The 20,957-nt window shown below is 42.4% G+C and overlaps 1 protein-coding gene across 6 annotated transcripts in view; it reads right to left on the bottom strand.

Annotated features, from left to right (window-relative positions):
- slc8a3 (solute carrier family 8 member 3) overlaps positions 1-20,957 on the bottom strand; it is a 503,015-nt gene that overhangs the window by 129,577 nt on the left and 352,481 nt on the right. For all 6 annotated transcript variants that reach the window (XM_043698123.1, XM_043698121.1, XM_043698124.1 and 3 more), the window contains one exon: positions 19,171-19,188. In XM_043698123.1, the coding sequence (XP_043554058.1) occupies positions 19,171-19,188 (18 nt within the window). The remainder of the gene's footprint in view (positions 1-19,170; positions 19,189-20,957) is intronic.

The raw sequence follows: 20,957 nt of genomic DNA, 5'->3' as shown, positions 1-20,957 counted from the left end.
GCTAATTGCTTGACTGGTGGTCTTTCCCAAAGGAGGCAAGGTGGACATAACGGGTCTGGTTGGTGGGGCGATGTGGAAAGCAAGATGTACCTGCTTGCTCCATCTGTAGCTTGTGAATGAGAAGACAGTGTGGAATGAGTGGCAGAGGCACGTTAAAAGGAGGACAAAATGAATAATGTGTGGTGTAGACCTGGTGCCTGTTGGGCAGGCACCCAGCGTCGAGGTCTCGTTCTGTTGTGGAGATGTTCTAGGGCGGGTATTCCAGCAGCCCAGCTGGAGGTCTAGTCCCAGCACGGATGTCTCGTCTTGGTGTGGAGCTCTTATCCTTGCTTTGGAACAAGCAGGTACATCTTGCTTTTCATATCTACCCTCCCAACCAGACCCTTTGTGTTTTTCTCCTACTCGATTCTCAGGAGCTGTCAATCTGCCCAGGCAGTTGTACGTGAGCGAAACATAGAAAGGCAGGAAGAGAGTGATGGTGAAAATAAACTGGTGAGGATTTAATGAAGGGAGGTGTCTTGCCTGCTAGCCGGAGGGGTGGTGAAAAATCCACTTTGTCTCCTTTGGGAACGCCCACCAGTCAAACAATTAGCAGGCAGGTGGGCTTTGGATACGGGAAGATAACTGCATTTAAAAAAAAATGAGTTCAAGCCCACACTTTTAGTGAGAGCTTCCTTTCAATGAGCCACAAAATTCATCACTCCACTCATTATGAGCTCCCCGATAAGCTCTCCAACCAGGTCTTCCAATGGCCCAGCATGCACGGCAGCCTTGTCTTAGCCCTGTGAGGTGGTTTCGGCCTGGGTTTTCTAACAACCAAGTGCAAGAGTCATTTATTGAACTTTTAACTTTTACTGTTTTTATCTTATTATTCATGACTTCAGCCATTAATTTAGGCGCTGTGGTATGGCAACTTATAAAACTTATTTTATTTTGTAAAAGTACATGTGGCAATAAATTGCTTCTCTGTTCCATTCCATTCCATTTTGTTCCTATTCCATTCTATTCTATTCTATTCCATTCCATTCAATTTCATGCCATTCTATTCTGCTGTTTTTCAGCCCCTCTGATGGAGTCTCAGTCTCAGTCATGGCAACTCCAGTGACAGCGAACACTCCTTATGTTTTGGCATGAGGACATCACAGCCTCTGGTTTGGCACTAACTATGAAAAAGTGGGATGTAGCTATCATAGTTGAATAGCCAGTGAGATAAGGAACTGATGCTTCCAGTAATGTGAAGTTTTTGAAAAAGATGTAAAGCATGAATTAGCTATGAGTTGTGATTATAGAGAGTGTTGCCCAGTCAGTAATAGCGGTATGACAAGATGATTAGATTAGATTACTTACAGTGTGGAAACAGGCCCTTCAGCCCAACAAGTCCACACCTACCCTCTGAAGAGCAACCCACCCAGACCCATTTCCTTACATTTACCCCTTCACCTAACACTACATGCAATTTAGCATGGCAAATTCACCTAAGCTGCACATTTTTGGACTGTGGGAGGAAACCGGAGCACCCGGAGGAAACCCACCCAGACACGGGGAGAATGTGCAAACTCCACACAGACAGTCACCTGAGGTGGGAAATGAACCCGGGTCTGTGGTGCTGTGAGGCAGCAGTGCTAATCACTGTGCCACCGTGCCACCCATTGAGGTACGCAAGATATTCAGAAAGCTAACAGGGTGCCCTCATTTATCAAGAGTGATAAATTGAATTGAATACAAAGAGAGATTACGTTTCAGATATACAGAACACTGGTGAGACCGAACCTGGACAACTGTGTGTAGTTTTGGTCATCTTATTTAAAGAACAATGTAAATACATTAGAGGCAGATCAAAACAGGTGCATCAGTCAAATATCTGGAATGGGTAGGTTATCGTTTGCGGAAAAGTTGATCAGGCTCATTCCATTTACTGCACTTTAGAAGGGTAAGAAGTGTTTTGATTGAACTACATACAATCCTGAGGGGGCATAACAGGGTAGATGTGGGGAGGCTGTGGCCTCTTCTGGGGAAATTCAGATTCGGGGGTTACATTTAAAAGACAGAGCCTCCAATTTAACATAGGGCTGAGCCAAAGTATTGTTCTCTCAGAGGGTTGGGAATCTTTGGACATCTCCTCCTGAAAAGGTGGTGGAACCAGAGTCCTTGAATATTGTTCAGGCAGTGGTAAGACATTCTTGATATGTCAAGGGAGTGAAAGGATATAAGGATGGGTGGGAATGAGGATTGTAACAATCAAATTAGCTGTGGTCTCACTGATTGGCAGAGCAAACTCAAAGGACTACATGGCCTAATCCTGCTTCTAGTTTGAGTATTAGCATTGGAGAATGCTGGAGAGTAATGGCACAGTTAGCAGGATGTGGTATTTCATCAAATAGCTGAACTCCAATGGTGAGGTGAAGAAAGAGTGAAATTGTTGACATCAAGGAGTCCAAGCAAAACTGCAGCTGATTGGAACTGGTGGAGGTCTCTCTGCTGGTCACAGTCATACTTCACACAGAGGTTGTTGGAGATTAATCATTTCAGTTCCAGAACATCTCTGAAGGAGTTCCAGAGGATATTGTCCGAGGCCCAACCATCAATCAATGACGTTCCCTCCATCAGAAGGTATGGGGTAGCAATGACTGCGTAGTGTTCAGCACCATTAGCATTTCCTCAGAAACTGAAGCAACCCTATACATATTCAGCATGAACTGAGGCTTGGGCTGATAGGTGGCAAGTAACATATAGGCCATGCAAGTGACAGGTAATTAGCACCTCTAACAAAGGAGAATCTAACCATCTCATTTGATCATCAAATCATACAATGCCAGCAGTGTGGGAGCAGGCCATTCAGCCCTCTGAAAAGCATCCCATCCAGACCCACCCCTTCCCCTATCCCTAGGAATCTGTATTTCCAATGGCTAGTCCATCTAACATGCCCATTCTTTGACACTATGGGGCAACTCAGCATGGCCAATCCATGACTTACCTCCTGTCTCCTACTAACTGTCCACTGTCTAAAATTCCCAAGTCAAGAGTGTGATGGAATACTCTCCATTTGGTTGGACAGAGCTTCAACAACACTCAATAAGCTCAACACTATCCTGGACAAAGCAATGTGCTTGATCAGCACAACCTTCCTGACCTTCAACATTCACTTCCTCAGCCACCAACGCATAGTGGTCGCAAAATCATCCTAGTGGAAGAAGCACTGCAAACATTCACCCATGCATTTCCAAACCCTCAATGTCTACCACTTCGAAGACAAGGACTGCTGACACATGAGATGGAAATGTGTTGCTGGAAAAGCGCAGCAGGTCAGGCAGCATCTAGGGAACAGGAGAATCGACGTTTCGGGCATTAGCCCTTCTTCAGGCTAATGCCCGAAACGTCGATTCTCCTGTTCCCTAGATGCTGCCTGACCTGCTGCGCTTTTCCAGCAACACATTTCCATCTCTGATCTCCAGCATCTGCAGACCTCACTTTCTCCTGCTGACACATGCCAATACCACAACCTAAAGGATCCCCTGCAAGCCACACAGTATCCTGTCCTGGAACTACATCACTGCTCCTTCACTGTCATTGCATCAAAAGCTTGGACCTCCCTTCTTAAGAGCACTGTGGGATTAAATGGACTGTAGTAATTCGAGAAGACAGCTCACCATCATCTTCTCAAGGGCAATTTCAGCAAGGTAATAAATACTGGCCCAGTCAGAAATACCTGCACCCCATCCCTCATTATCAAGATCCTGTAGGTCACCATTGGCCAGAAACTGAACTGGACTCACCATTTAATTACAGTGATCACAATAGCATGTCAGAGGCTGGGAATCCTGTAGTGAGTATCTCACCTACTGACTTGCCAAAGACTGTCCACCATCTACAAGGCACCATCAGGAGTGTGATGGAACACTCCTTGTTGGCCTGGATGAATGCAGCTCCAATAGCATTCAAGAAGCTTGACATCATCCAGGACAAACCAAACTAACTGCTTGACTGGCACCACGTCCAAAAATGTTCAGTCACTCAACCGCTGGGGCTCAGCAGCAGCAGTGTGAACTACCTAAAAGATACACTGCAAACATTTGCCAACGGCCCTTAGTCAGCACATTCCAAATGCATGGCCACTTCCATCTAGAAGGACAGCGTCAACAAACAGATAAGAACATCACCACCTGAAAGTTCCCCTCCAAGCCGCTCACCATCCTGACTTGGAAATGTATCACCGTCCTTCACTGTCACTGGGTCACAATCCTGGAATTCCCTCCCTAAGGGTATTGGGAGTCAACCCACAGCAGGTGGATTGCAGTAGTTCGAGAAGGAAGCTCACTACTACCTTCTCAAGTGCAACCAGGAATGACCGATAAATGTCCACATCCCACAGGAGAATAAAAACAATGTAAACACAACTACTGACCTTGACCATTCAAGTGTGATTATTTAACTTCTTGCACCATTGCAGCCAGCTGCTCAAGGATATACTCTTGACATTGACTGGCGCATGCATCTGCCCACATTACCTCAACACTACAGATCTCCACTGCAACGTTAGCCAATCTTGGAGCTCACTCTCTGTCATTCGATGTTGTTTGAGTTTACACTCTCCTCTACAATCAATCCCTTTTTGAGAAGCGCCTCTACCTTTAAGTATCGCCATTGGGTATAAAGTGGCATTAGTCTCTCATGATGTTGTTTTGCCTGCTTGGGTTAGCAGCCACTCAGCAGCACACTGCAGCATTTCCCTGAGCAGGCAGGATTAAGTTTGTCAGCTGCTTGCTTGCAAGAACCAGGCATGTACTAATGAGGCAAAAGAAACCCCCCTTAACACATTGGAGCCTTGCCGAATTTTGCTTCCAAGGAGCCTACAATGGAGCAAATAACCAGCTGATTGGAACGTTGCTATATTTAATCATCAAAGGCAACCCAAATATTAATGATGTGCACATTTCCATACTGGTGAAGGATTGTCATGAGAAACAGCTGCCAGTTTCACAAGCTTTTTTTAATTCATTTGCAAGATGAGAATGTTGCTGGTTAGGCAACATTTATTGCCCATCCCTAATTGCCCAGAGGGCAGTTAAGACTCAACCACATTGCTGTGGGTCTGGAGTCACATGTAGGACATTAGTGAACCAGATGGGTTTATCTGACAATTGATTCATGGTCATCATTAGATTCCTAATCCCAGATATTTATTGAATTCAAATTCCACCATCCGCCATGGCGGGATTCGAACCTGGGTCCCCAGAATGTTACCTGGATCGCTGGATAAACAATCCAGTGATAAATCCATGAGGTCATCACCTCCCCATAAACGTGCTCAAAGTCCTATAACCTTTTCCTTGTGCTAAGTGGCTATCCACATAGACAGCAATTATACATGCAATTTGTTTCAAATAGTATTTCATCATCTATAGATACATTGATCAGCAATAAATGATTCAGATTTTAGCTCAAGCTTGAATGTATAGATATCTGTTGTTGCTGTAGTGGCAACACAACATTTCACTCAGGTGAGCATTTTTCGGGCAAATGCAGTGTGGCTGGGTGAAACCAAACAGCGGTCCAAGGAGTGGCTAACAACAAACCCCAACTCAATTATCATGGACAGGTTCTATACCATTCCAAACCTTTCCATTGCTTAGCATTAATCTGCAGGTACAAAAGGAGAAGGCGAGTGAATGGTTATTATGGGATTAATAAACTGTAACTGCTGGACTGCTCCAAGTTGAATCCATACACAGCCCAGTCGATGTGCACTTTCAGATGTGCGCAGAGGTCTAGTTTGCTGTGATAGTTGACTTTTCAATGACGCTGATTTACCCCAGGTGTAACATCTGATTTTGTCTCCACATGTAATGGGCTCCATCTTTCTGAGGCAAAGATCACAGCTCACATCTCGACTGCACAGTGAATATGATCTTTTCATCTCATGAAGTTAAGTGCTGTTGTTTTGCCCCTCGTCACGCTCAGCAGTAGTTTGACCTTCAGGTCAGCACCCTCTGTCATCATGCATTATCCAATTTCTTCATGCTCTGATGCATTTGATGCTCAAATTGTAAGTGACTGAGGTTGTCCCTACCAATGTCCATCATCTTGCACTTTTGATTGTCTGTTCTCATTCAAGAAATAGACAATAGGCTACATTCCACTGTAAAGATCACTGAGTACTCAAAGCAAATCCTCTGGTTACAAACTACAAAGAGGATGCATCGCTCGCAGAAGCATTTTACAAATTAATCTTTTTGTTTGTATGCTTCGATACATAGAGTGGCTGTATGCTAAATTAGATTTATTTATGCATAATGTGAGCTGTCTAAGCCTGCAACCATATGCAAGGGGCAATCTGTATTTTTACACTGCCATTCAGCTGATTAAACTATCTAATACAATTGTTAACCAATTGCTGATTTTCAATACTTGATTTTTCCTCTGCAATGTTTGCGTTCTGCTTTGCTACATGTTGGGACTGATCAGCACAGCTCCCGGTTTATTCTGCTCAGCAGCAGGTGTACTTTGAGTTATGCATACCTTGAACATTTAAGTTTCAGCACCTGGCCTTCAGTAAGTTAGCTGATCCCAGCCAAAATGGCTGGCAGGGTGTTCCAGTGATGTGCTTTCCCCTCCGTATCTACACTGTCCAAAGGTCACCGGGTAGGCAATACTGAGCCAACGCCTAATGATGATGGACAGGAAAGCCATCAGTTTCCAAAGGAAAACATTATAGGAGTTTAATCATACACTTTTTGGAAGGTGTCAGTGACGGTTACATAATGGTGATCATTACACTAGCACTCGTCTCTGCCATCAAGTTTGCTGGTTGACATCTTGGTAAAGGGCTTAACAGACAGGCACACAGTTAACATCCATAGAAGTATGCGTAGATAAATGGGTCATGATGCTAATATTCTAGTTGATGCTATCTCTTATGCCCCTGTGCATGGTGTTACAACCAAGGTTGGAGAGATGCACTAATTCCTTCCTAGTTCCATCTCTCCACTGTGAACAGAAAATATTAAAGATAATCATGCTGATGTATGGTCAATTATGTGAAATTAAGTCTGTATCAGCCTGGCTTTATTTAATCAAAGAATAGCTAGTTTATTAGAAATAAATGTGCAAAGGTTATCAACAAAGAAACGAGGTAAAGAAGTGCATGATCACGCCGATTCTGGTGTGTAAGCTGGAAGAAATTGTGATGTAAAGGAGAGTGAGACACAAAGGATTTTTCCCAATAAAGGCCTCCATGGAGAGGGTTAGAGCTTGCAAAGACCTCACCCCTTCCTGTTAATTCCTGCTAGTTCTGATTGTGTACGATCTTCCCCTTGCAAAGGAGAGGGAGGTGCATTTCATACAAGATAAGACTTTTATGGTTGACAGTCAGGTCCAACGAGTTAAACGTTGGTGTGAAGTTTACAACAGTGCTCCTTGGTTTGTGAAAGCAAGGAGAAATAGGGTTTGGAATTTTCTGGCGATGGGGTGTGTTGATTTGAGCAGTGGCAAAAACGAGGACTACAGATGCTGGAGATCAGAGTCTAGATTAAAGTGGTGCTGGAAAAGCACAGCAGGTCAGGCAGCATCCGAGCAGCAGGAATATTGTCGTTTCGGACAAAAGCCCTTCATCAGGAATGGAGGCACGGAGCCTCCAGGGTGGAAGGTGGGGGGAGGGGAAATGAGGAAACTGGTGAAGTTCACATTGATGTTCTGGGGTTAATGTGTTCGGAGGCGGAAGATAAGGCGTTCTTCCTCCAGGCGTCGGATGTGAGGGAGTGGCGATGGAGGAGGCCCAGGACCTGCATGCCCTCGGCAGAGTGGAAGGGGAGTTGAAATGTTCGGCCACCGGGCGGTGGGGTTAATTGGTGCGGGTGTCCCGGTGATGTTCCCTAAGGTGCCCTGCTAGGAGGTGTCCAGTCTCCCCAATGTAAGGGAGACCACATTGGGAGCAATGGATACAACAAATTACATTGGTGGATGTGCAGGTGAAACATTGATGGATGTGGAAGGCTCCTTTGGGGCCTTGGATGGAGGTGAGGGGGGAGGTGTGGGCGCAGGTTTTGCAATTCCTGCGGTGGCAGGGGAAGGTGCCAGGAAGGGAGGTTGGGTTGTTGGGGGGGCGTGGACCTGACCAGGTAGTCATGAAGGGAACGATCTTTGTGGAAAGCAGAAAGGGGTGGGGAGGGAAATATATCCCTGGTGGTGGGGTCCATTTGGAGGCGGCAGAAATGTTGGCAGATTTTTGCGAAGGTTGGTCGTGTGAAATGTGAGGACCAGGGGGAGTCTGTCCTTGTTATGGTTGGTGAGGTGGGGTTTGAGGGCAGAGGTGCGGGATGTGGACGAGATGCGTTGGAGGGCATCTTCAACCACGTGGAAAGGGAAATTGCAGTCTTGAAAGAAGGAGGCCATCTGGTGTGTTCTGTTCTGGAACAGGTCCTCTTGGGGGCAGATACGGCAGAGTCAGAGGAATTGGGAATATGGGGTAGCACTTTTGCAGAAGGTAGGGTGGGAAGAGGTGTAATCCAGGCAGCTGTGGGAAGCAGACTTGAGCAGTGGTTGAGGCTATTAGTGCAGTCGGTAGGACGTAGTGTTTGAATGTGTAATCCTTGATCGCTTCTGCCAGGCCACTGACCTCCTTGCAGCCCTGCATTGTTCAGTCTGTGTGACTGAGCTTCACAATTGCCTTCAATGGCTCTCTAAGTTCTCATTGTGAGCCTCCAGCCCTGTAGGTAGAAAACATCTCTCTTCATTTCTGAGACCTCTCGAAAATCCTTCTGCTTCCACTTATCGTACAATTCTTCTGGCTTACGAGCTACAACTGGCGTAAACATGCACTTCTTTTGTTTTCCTTCCCCTCCTCCCACAACCTAGGCCTTCAGTTCCCCCACTCATGACGTAATAGTCAAATGTCCACTACATGCTGAGAGACTGAAAACCTTTCAAATGGGAAAACCCTGGTGTATGCTCTGTCTCCTGGTCAGTCATCGTTCTTTCTTGCACATCATTATTCCAAATGGTCTCAGCAGCCATGATGCGCTTTTTCTCTGAGTGGTACAGGCCAACTTTAAGCCTCGTGAATAAGTACTGATGTTGGGCCCCTACCAATATGTGCAGTCAGGAAACAGCATCATTGCTTTCCATTATTCTCCCATCAGACCAGTAAGGTGAACGGAGTGGCTTGCTCAGCCATTTCAGAGGCAGTTAAGGGTCAACCACATCTATGAGTCTATTCCTTCACTCAATCTGAATGCAAGAAGGAGTGGCCTTAAAATAGCATTAGATCATTTACCACTGCATTGATCTGATGCCTTGACCATTGTCACCTTGGGCAAAAGGCTATTTCTACGATGCAGGTCACAGTCCTCTGATCTGACCAGGGCCATTGAGGTGTGTGTGTGAGTGAGCATATGGGCATGTGTGCGCCGCCCCTATTCCCGGGCCTTACGCCATCCGTGTGTGTCACCACCACAAGCCAACCAGGGTTGCAAACTCCTTCCCTGCTTCACTTAGCTGCTCCACTTAGCTGCCACAGCTTCAAATGGTGCATTACCTCAGAAAACCAATTTGGCATCAGTAGGACAGAAAAAATACCAAGCCTCAAATAATGACTGAGTAACACCCACATAAAGTGGCCCCCTCAATGATTTCAATCACTTGGCCGCATCTTCCCAATTCCCATTTAATTTTCCACCGGCCAAACGATCCAATTGTAATGATTGTAATTTACTCTGCCTGAATACACAGGGTAGATTTACACTGTATGAAATAGTGACTGATTTAACTAAAGTGGGTCTATTTGGTGTCTTAATGAAACAGAGCACAAGATACTGGCGTGAAATGTGTGGTGCTGTGTCTTGTGTTTTCTGATGAGAAAACTTCCGAGTCCTATCCCCCACAGAATCTGTAGAAGCCACTAACAAGAAGGAAAGGCCACCCCTTGACAACAAAGCTGGACGCCATTCTGAAACTTGCTGTGGCAATACAATAGAGTCTAATGATGAAAACTTCAACTGATTCACTAATGTTCTTCAGAGGAGGAAATCTTCCAGCCTACATGTGACTCCAGATCCACAGCAACATGGCTGACACTTAACTGCCCTCTGGGCAATTAGGAATGGGCAATATATACTGGCCTGGCCAGTCCTTTTTCCTGGCATCCTGAATTGAAGATAGGAGGTGCTGTCTGTACAATTGAAATTTATGGTGGATTTCCACACAATTTGCAAATTAGTGCTCTTAAGGAAAAGCTACCTCATTTGTTAGGCCCTTCTTAATTTCTATAATCTCCTTCAACCCTATAACTTTGTAGGTATTTGACGATGCTCTAACTCCAGCCTCTTCGCATCCTTAATTTCTTTCACTTCACTACTGACAATCATGCCTTGAGCAGATATACTCTCAACTCTGGAATTCCCTTTCTAACTTTCTACATTTCTCCAGCTCTTGCCACCTCTCTAGCTCTTTCTCTTGCTTCTTTTCCTTAAGAAGATCCTTAAAAGCTATATCTTTGACCAAACTTTTAAACATCTTACCTAATCACTCCATTAAATCTCAGTAGCAATTGTCACTTTGTCTAATTAAGTGGCTGTAAAGAGGCTGGGAAGTTTTTATTTAATTATGCAAATTTCTATAACTTTCATACAATACTATATAAATGCAAGTTATTCTATCATAGATCTAAAAAGTATCATAACTTATTATGTTACCTGAAACAAGACAATATCCTTATGTACTTAAAGTTAGGGTTAATTGTTTATCTCTGATTGTGCAACATGTAACCATATTTGTTTTTCATTATTGTTAAGGATATTATTAAACTGGAGAGGGTTCAGAAAAGACTTACCAGGATGGAGGGCGTGAGATAGAAAAACAGACTGGAAAGTCTGGGACTTCTTTCACTGGAGTGTAGGAGGTTGAGGGGTGACCTTATTTAGATTTCTAGAATCATGAGGAGCACTGATATGGCGAATGACAAGGGTTCTTACCCCAGAATGGGGGAGTTCAAAAAGAGGGGGCATCTTTTTAAGGTGAGAGAAGGAAGATTTATAAAGGACTTATATGGCAACATTTTTACGCAGGCAGTGTTTCGTGTGTGGAATGATCTGCCAGAGAAAGTGGTGGATGCGGGTACAGTTACAACATTTAAAAGAGGTTTGGATAAGCTCGTGAATAGGAAAGGTTTGGAGGGATATGGGCCAAGCACAGGCAGGTGGGACTGGTTTAGATTGGGAACATGATCAGCGTGACTGAAACATCAGTTTCCACTCTGTATGATTCTGTGACTTTATAGGCATACTTCAATACAGAGAAGTCCTATTACACGAATAAAAATCCTTCCAAAGTTTTGTAAGTGCTGGTGCTGTGCCTTTTGTATGAATAATGAAAACATATTGACAAGGTCAGACTGACAGAATAGTCTTCAATCCTTGTCACTGTGACATTTACAAAGGCAAAACAGTGAGCAATTTATCATGCAGCCTATAAATTAATCTGCCATTATACACCACAGAATCTGATGTGAACCTATTATTAGTGGATGATATTTATTTATTACAGTTCACAGGAAAACAAAAACTACTGAAATTTAACATGTTAGAAACAGTATCGCTAAAATAATGTGTATTTTATTGGAAGTTTTCATTTTGCATTTGTCAGGATAATTTGCAAGAATAACAATGTGGAGGAAAACCAAAGATTTCTATTGTCAATGAGGAGAATGCTGATTGTTTGACAAGGAGACTGATTAGTTGGGGAGTTGCCATGGAGAATGTATCAATTAATGATGATTGACTGTTAACTGCCAGCCTTTGTTTAAATTTTAAATCAGGTTGACTTGGTTTCTCAGGTCAATGCCCTGATTGATGCGTTAGCCAACGGCTCTCACCTATTTTGTTGAGTTGAAACAGGCACGGTTCATGCACATAATCTTTCCATCTGCAATGAATAGGACCTTGTGTATTAATATGTATAGATTACAGTACATTCATGTATGCCACACAGTGAAGTTAAATTGTTTGTCAGCATAATTCTTTGCATACTCAGAATTATCCAGCAAATATTTTCCAAATATTTCGCCGTTATCAAATTTGCAAACACGGACAGGTTGGATATTGTCAGTATCGTGTCTATTGTGAACAGCCAAACAGATAAGCCATTTGATACAATCCAATAATCTTTGGGATATACAGTCTACATATCCAGATCACCAGCCCTGAAATTCATAAATTCATTACTTATTTATGTGATAGGGATAACATCTTTTTTGGCTTGATGATAGCATCCTGCTAGCAGCGCACACATTTACTTTACTACAACATAGAAGCAGTGTGAATCAGCTAACTTCACCTTCACCTCAGCTGCTGTTCAAACTTTTGAGGTACCTTTCCTTTCCAGGGTAATCTAAGGTACTTTCCAGAACAATAAAGTGATCACCTTAGCACCTTCCATTTGTTTGCAAGCTATGCAGCAAGAAATAATCTGAATAGCCACTATGCTGCAGAATGGCCTTGATATGGCCTGTTTCGGCATCAGGTTTGCACTGAAAAAGAAGGGCTTAGGTCCTATTTGTGACTTTACCAATAGACCAATCTTATAGCATATGGAACTGTAGGAATTATGGAGAAGCATTTCTTTATGTTTTCAAAGGCCTGACATGAGTTGCATATTAATGGAAATACAGCGTCCATATGCTCATTTAATATTGCTTGCCCTTTCACCATTGGATCACTCCAGAAAACATAGACATCTGCACTGCAGCACTATATCATGACAAGTTAGATCTGCCACAACTATGTCTATCAGTATTCATTGAACTAATTAACTCAGCAGCTCGCAGAGTTGGGTTCAGTTTTAATGGCACCATGTATGCCCAAATAGATGGTGTAGGCATAGAATTCCCACTAGGTCCAGTTCTTGTAAATGTCGTGGTTTGATTCAATGAGAATCGCGTCTTAGACAGAATGATACCTAACCTTTTACCCCTTCTAGGGTTATGTTTGCTATATTTGAACACACAGCTGCATTAAGAATATCCTAATATATTGCAAGGGGCTCCATGCTGAGCTGAAATTTGGACTTTAAATGGTACAGTAAAATGAGCTACCTTTCCTTGATGTGCTGGCTGAGAAATAGGCCATACAGTTTTCTACTGCAATGAACCACTGACCTACATTCATTGGTCAAATATGTGTTGGGATTCCTACAGTTCCATGTACTATAAGATTGACCTTATTGTCAAATTCATAAGTAGGCCCTGAGCCATTTTTTTCACCATGCAAGATTGGTGCTTAGATCATCTGGCAGGATAATGGCAACCCTGGTCCAATAACTTCATGAAAGGCCCAAGGGCAGTCATTCTTGGTCCCGGAAAGTGCCGGCTCTACGTCAGTTATGCATGAAATGATGAAGGATCTCAAAGGCTTCAGCAACAGATGAAGATGAAACCACATGCTTGATGCTGTTACCATATAGAGGCAACATGAGTGGTGTTCACCACTAATGGGATATTGCTGTCAATCCAAAGATACACTCACTTGATATGTGAATTTCAGTACCAGCGTGATGCTAGCTATGCAGGCCATATATCCCAAAGGTGGATAGATCACATCAAACAGCATATTCCTTTAGCTGTTCACAATAAGTAAAATACTGACTTTACTCAATCACCCCACGCTTAGCAAAGTCTGCAACACAGTGTCCCACATTAAATCTGATTCTGTAATTGAACATTTGCCTGATAATCCTGAGTGTGTAAAAAAAACTATACAAGCAACGAATTTAGGATTGTCAGTTCTCAGGGTAATGCCCTGATTAATCAAAATGAACATGCCTGGCTTGGAAGCTTAACAAAACTTGGTAGTTAACAGTCAATCATCATTAACTGCTGTATTCTCCATGATAAATCATAGTCCACTTGCCAATTGATCAGTACTCTCTTCTTGCAGAGTATCAACTTTGGATGTTTCCTTTTATCGCCATTTTTGCAAATTGCCCTGGTGAGTACAAGTTGAAAAGCTTTTAATAATATGACTTTTTCAGCTGTATTCAAGTTTTGTATTATAAAATACAATTATGTTATGCTTAATAATTTAGATTGGAAATTATGTATTGGAAGTGCTGTGAGAATCCAGTTGATAAGGTTTGACATATACTTTCTTATAGGGAGTTGCAGGTACTTGGGACTGTTAAATATTGTGCATGCATAATCCACTATTATTTAAATGTAAATTTAGATTAATATTCTTTTGACGTTTTCTTCTCCACCGTACAGTGTTCATTCTACTCCTGCAACCTCCCAATCAGCCCTTTTTTTTTAGAGAATTCCCACAGTTCATAGAACATAGAACAGTACAGCACAGAACAGGCCCTTCAGCCTACGATGTTGTGCTGACCATTGATCCTCATGTAAGGTAAACCTAATGTACGAACCCTCAAATTTCTGTGACCATATGCATGTCCAGCAGTCTCTTAAATATCCCCAAAGACCTCGCTTCCACAACTGCTGCTGGCAACGCATTCCATGCTCCCACAACTCTCTGCGTAAAGAACCCGCCTCTGACATCCCCTCTATACTTTCCGCCAAACGGTTTAAAACTATAACCCCTCGTGTTAACAATTTCTGCCCTGGGAAAAAGTCTCTAGCTATCAACTCTATCTATCAGTAAAAGAAAACATTTGAAGAAGTCTACTGATGACTTTGTGAAGAAGTCAATGATGCATGGTGCCTTGAGACATTAACTGGGATGGGATGAGAGCTCTTAGTCAGCATATTTACATACAAACTCCACGCAAAACAATACTCAGCACAACCGAGGTCTCACCACCTTCACTGACCAGGAACATTCTGATCAACATTTAGCTCTGGGAATTAAAGTGAAAGGTCAGGCCATTAAACTTTTCTGTCTCTGCTAACTTAGTGCTGGTCTGAGTGAGCAATAAATGTGCACATCTTTTCGCCTTGAAGATGAGGGAAAGCGGGAGTTCAGGAATTGGCTGAGTAATGAGCACAGTAATTGGATGTATACGGATCGTTTTTGAAAATATATAAAAGATAACTTGAGTGAGATTGGATACATTTCATTAAAAAATACTGTGACTGCACATTTCAAAGTCTCTGCATTTCTCCACTGTACTAAGCAGCAATAGATTAACAGCTGGTCTCCCTTACTGTTGTGTAATGCTTATGATCAGAGAAATATTACATGCAGACATCATTTTGGCCCCTTGCTATGCTACCCAGACCCAAAAGTTATTACTCAAATCTCACTGTCTTGTTCTTTCTCTGTATAATTTTATAATCTTCTTCTTTAAATATTTACCTAGCTCACACTCAAATATTGGGATTACATTGTCTTTAATAGCCACTGCAGAAACAACTTTAATTTTCTAATAATCATATTATCTGACAGCACGAAAGGAGGCCATGCATTCCTGATTGTCAATGTTGGCTCTTTGGTAAATCTACAAATTAGTTCTCCTTCTCAATTCTTCCCCTTAGCCCTAAGAATTGTTCTCTTCTTTAAGTATATATCTCCTTTCCTTTTGGAGAGTTTGTGCTCCAAGGAGAGGCTGAATAGGCTGGGGCTGTTTTTCCTGGAGTGTTGGAGGATGAGGGATGACCTTATAGAGGTTTATAGAATGATGGGGGGCATGGATAGGGTGCAATTTGAAGGTCTTTTCTCCAGGGTAGGGGAGGCCAAAACTAGTGGGCATAGGTTTAAGGTGAGACAGAAAAGATTTAAAAGGGACCAAAGAGGCAACTTTTTTCATGCAGCGGATGGTGTGTATATGAAACAAGCTATCGGACGAAGTGGTGGAGGCTGGTACAATTATGTTTAAAAGGCATCTGGATAGGTATATGAATAGGAAGCGTTTTGAGAGATATGGGCAAAGTGCTGACAAATGGGGCTACGTTAGGTTAGAATAACTGGTCGGCATGGACAAGTTGGAGTGAAGGGTCTGTTTCCATGCTGTACATCTCTATGACTCTATCAGCTTTTCAAGCAATTCATTTCAAATCATACAGAACTGAATAGAACTTTGATTCCTCATAGGTCTTCTGGCAATCACCTGTATCCTCTGGTTTCTAATCCTTCTCCATGTGGAAACAGTTTCATTCAATCTAATACATTAAAATTCTAACAGCTTTATTAATTATCCCTGAAACAGCTTTGTTCTAATGAGAACAATCCCAGATACATTTTTCAAAAAGAAATTTCTTTAACCCCTGGCTCCATACTGGTAAGTCTCTGCACCTTCTCCAAAATGATATGTCTTCGAGAGTGTGGTGTTAGAATTGATATTTATTCTTTCATGGGATGTGGACGTCACTGGCCATGTCTGCATTTACTATCCCTCTAATTGATCCTGAGAAGGCAGTAGTGCACCACCTTCATAAACCACTACAGTCCATCCCATAATAGTTTGGTACAACCCTGCGGCTTGCCTGACTATTTTAGAGGCTAGACGACACACACACACACACACCACACACACACACCACACACACACACACACGCACGCACACACACACACTCTGACAGAACCGGGACCCACAGATATGTGAGAGTACGAATCTATTCTATTGGCTGATGGGAAGGCTGCCTTTGCTTTCAGAAGGCATTTCAATGTCGCTCACACAGAATAATTCAATAAAGGAAAAGGCTGCTAATTCAGCCTCTCTCCAAACATCTATCTCACGCAGGGATGTTATCATTCCACGTTATATTGCAGAGCACATAGCACAGACAGAAAAGGAGACCAAACATACTAGTATTTGAATCCATTCACTGCATTTTTCATTTTGTCATGAATTACACAATGAGCAAACCATTATTCACAACAAGCTTGTTCAAAACTGTGATCTTCGAGAGAAAGTTCATCATTAAATAGCAGAATAAAATATTGACAGAACAATCGGGGAAGAGGAAGGACAAGGGGACTAAAATATCTGGAAATGTAAGCCTTTTGGGGGAGATTATGTGGTGCAGTGATAACAAATATCTTCATACGACATTTCATTGTCTGCTACTTTAAGGCCACAATTAACCCATTTCAAGTGAAATGATCTGCTGTGAACAGTGCAATTTCAGCCCAGCATCTCCTCACGAATCATCTGAAGAGATAGACACTCAGAATATAGGATAGCCAGTAAATAAATTACAATCCTTAATTTTAAGTTTGACCATCATAAAGACATATTTTGGTTCACCACAATCACATGCATAACTGTGGAAATAATGCATTGAATCAAAAAATAAACATGTGCCAATCAGGTATCTGGAAGGAGAGGGTTTGATTGACAAAGTGACCAGTACTGGGAGTAGGTAATCCCAGGAGAAAATGATTCATATTGGATTTAATGGTTAATCCAGATTCTAACATTGAGAATATTTTAGGCCATAGGAGCAGGCCATTCAGCCCATTGAGTCTGCTCTGTCATTCAATGACACCATGGCAGATCTGAAAATCCTCAATCACATTTTCCTGCCTTTTCCCCATAACCCTTAAATCCCTTACTGATAAAACATCTGTCTGTCTATCTCAGCCTTGAATGTATGTAATGATCCAGCCTCTACAGCCCTCGGTAGTAAAGAATTTCACAGCTTCATTACCATTTGAGAGAAGACATTTCTCTTCATCTCTTTCTTAAATGGGCAATCTCTTACTCTGAGATTATTCACTGTGGTCTTAGACTCCCCCACAGGGGAAACAACCTTTCTGCATTCACTCTGTCAAATCCCCTAAGAATCCTGTATGTTTCAATAATGGGATCTCTCATTCTTCTAAATTCCAATGGGTACAGGCCCAACCTACTCAACCTCTGATAAGACCATACTTGGGATCAGCTTTCTCTGGACTGTCTCCAATGAATATTTTCTTAGATAAGGGGTCCAAAACTGTTCACAGTATTCCAGCTATGATCTGATTACTGCTTTCCATACTTATAGCTAAACCCCCCTTCTTTTACATACCACTCACATTGAAATTAAGGCAAATATTCCATTTGCCTTCCCTATTACCTGTTGAACTTGGATGCTAGCTTTGTGTGATTTGTGCTTGATTTTATACATTTCTGTGCTGTAGCTCTGCAGACCTTTTCCATTTAAATAATGTTCAGCTCCTCTATTCTTCTTGCCAAAGTGCATAACCTGACATTATATTCCACCTGCCAAGCTTTGGCCCAAATGTTTATGTCCCTCTGCAGTCTCTCTGAGTCACCCTGAACACTTGCGTTATCAACTTTTTTTGCAGATTGGTTTTTTAACTGATTTTCTACGGTGTCCCCATTATTTTGTTCTCAGCTGGCTTGTCAAAGCCAGAGCTATGGAGGTTGGTCACAGAATACTACTGACTGCTACTAATGACTCTACTGTGTAGGCCCACAATCAGCAACCTCAATAACAACAAAGGTCATTTTTAAAAATTTGGCCAAAAAGGCTGCAGTGGTGTTACTCAAATGCCACTGCACATTAAAAAAAAGAGACAGGGTGAATTGGGCATAATGTATTAATTAGAAGGTTAAATTATAAGAAACCATTTTAATTCTTTGGAGGGCTTTTCAATATCTGGGCAGGGTGAACACGAGTGTGGTGTTCATGAATGAACCACAATTGGCTGATGAACGATGGGTTGTAGACCCCTGAGCTACGTCTTTCCAGCATATCAGCTGAGGAAGGGGAAGATAAATAACAGTGCCTGGCTGAAGGAATGCACTGTCTTGCTCTGTCAGTTGAATTAGGAGGTGTACAAATATAGGAAGCAGCACACTACTCTCTTCTCTCAATGAATGAGATTCTGGTGGTGAAGGATATCACTGTGTCACAAATTGCTGCATTAATTCCTTCCTTCTAGTCGTGGGAGTGTAACTAAGGGCACATTTTTCAAACATGCATGTGATGGCAGAATGTCTTACAGGACAAATGCAATCAGAAAATTTGTATCAGTATTTCAATCTGTGCCAACTGCATGCCAAGTTCCGCTGATGCTGTGAGATCTGTGAAGACCCCTCTATGTTCCCAAATTGGCATGCATGACATTTCCTGGGTGAAAACCACATACCATTTTGAAGGTGTATAAACTCCAACTTTGTACAAGTGGAGTCATATTGCTGCCATAACTTGCATTTTCAAAGCAGACCTTCACGTTAAATAGAAATGTATTTGAAAAAAAGCCAAAGAAAGTTCTGCTTACCCTGTGCCAGTAAGAGCGCTGTGGAGAAAGAGAAGGAAAGAGAGAAAGGATCAAATTTCAGTTACAATTTCTTGCAGCCTTCCATTTTCACTTGGTACAGAACATGTGTACTGCAGCTACCAAATACTCTCAGCCCATTTCCATTCATTGGCTTGAAACAGTTGGCACTTTAATTCCATTGTTACTGCCATAATATTACATGTTATATATCAAAATGTATTTCATTTACACATCTGAACTAGCACTTTAATGATATGGAACAGTCAGAAATATATGTGTTTTGAACATTATGCAATACAGTTATATCCTGATCAAGGCATAAAGTAAAAGGCATTTATTTTTACAGTTGATTTGAGCTATATTGCTCAGCTGGTTACTGAATGCTTCTGCAGTTACTGTGACATGGTATCTAAGATGTATTTCAAATGTCTGATCCAAATTTTTTTGGGAGGCATTGAGACAGCACCTTTTGTTAAAAAGGCTGAAGATGTTGCATAATCAGTCAAAGGCTGACACCAAAATAAAGAAAGAGATATTCAGACAAGTCACTAAAAGCTTGGCAAAAGAGGTAGGATCAAGGGAACTGAAAAGAAAAAAATGCTGGAGGTCACAGTGGGCCAAGCAGCATCCATGGAGAAAGAGCAAGCTCACATTTCGAGTCTGGATGACTCTTCACCAGAGCTGAAGTGAAGTGTGGAGGGGGCAGCATTTATGCAATAGTGTGGGGGGACAGGGTAGAGTGCTGGGGGGGAGAAAAGATGTTGATAGTTCAGATTAAGTGATGGGAATTTGAGAACGGCAGAACAATGGGAAAAGGGGAGACAGGCCAACAGTGAATCTAACAAGCAAAACTAAACGAAAGGGAAGGAATGGCTTCACAGTTTGAAGGTGTTGAACACAACATTGAGCCCAGAAAGCTGTAAATTCTCCAGTCTGAAGATGTGATATTGTTCCTCCAGTTTGCACCGTGACTTACTGGAGTACTGCAGCATGCCAAGGACATGTAGGCCACTGTGTTAAAATGACCAATAAATGCAAACCCGATTGGGTTTTAGTATCCAGTGTGGGGTCGGGTAATATTGGATGCAGCAAATGAAATACACAAGGTTGGAGGAGGTACAGGTGAAATGCTGTTTAGGCCCTTGGATGGTGAGCAAGAGGAGGTGAAGGGGCAACTGTGCTCTGATCGAGGGAGTGTATGGGGTTGTTGAGCTTGTGTCAGGAGTAGAACCAAAAGCCCAGGCCAGGAGCAGCACCATGGTAATTAATTTATATCCTTACACTGCAAGGTCTGTAGCAGTTCAAGAAGGCAGCTCACCACCACCTTTTCCAGGGCAGTGAGTTAGGGGCAATATATGCTGACCTGACCAGCAATGTCCACATCCTGAAATTGGGTAAAACTTAAAAAAAATGCAAATTGTTAAACTGGATCAAATTGGGCTCAGAACTGTACTTGCCTTCATCAGGATATGTACATAAAGAAGTCGAGCGAAGCCATCTTCTGTATGAAGTTAAAAATCATACAGCACCAGGTTATAGTCCAACTGGTTTATTTGGAAGCACTAGCTTTCGTAACACTGCTCCTTCATCAGGTGATGGTGAAGAAGCAGTACTCCGAAAGCTACTGCTTCCAAATAAACCTCCCAAATATAACCTGATTATATGACCACCCCAATCCAGCACTGGCTCCTCCACATCTTATGTATTGGAACTTGACTTGGGAGATAAATGTCCATCAAATAAACCATTGTGGCTTCTAAATGTTTCAGCAGTATCACTTGAAATAT

The sequence above is a fragment of the Chiloscyllium plagiosum genome, chromosome 10 (assembly GCF_004010195.1).
Source record: "Chiloscyllium plagiosum isolate BGI_BamShark_2017 chromosome 10, ASM401019v2, whole genome shotgun sequence".
NCBI lineage: Eukaryota > Metazoa > Chordata > Chondrichthyes > Orectolobiformes > Hemiscylliidae > Chiloscyllium > Chiloscyllium plagiosum.
Note: the sequence above shows the minus strand (reverse complement) of the source record. Positions and strands in the feature narration are given on the sequence as shown.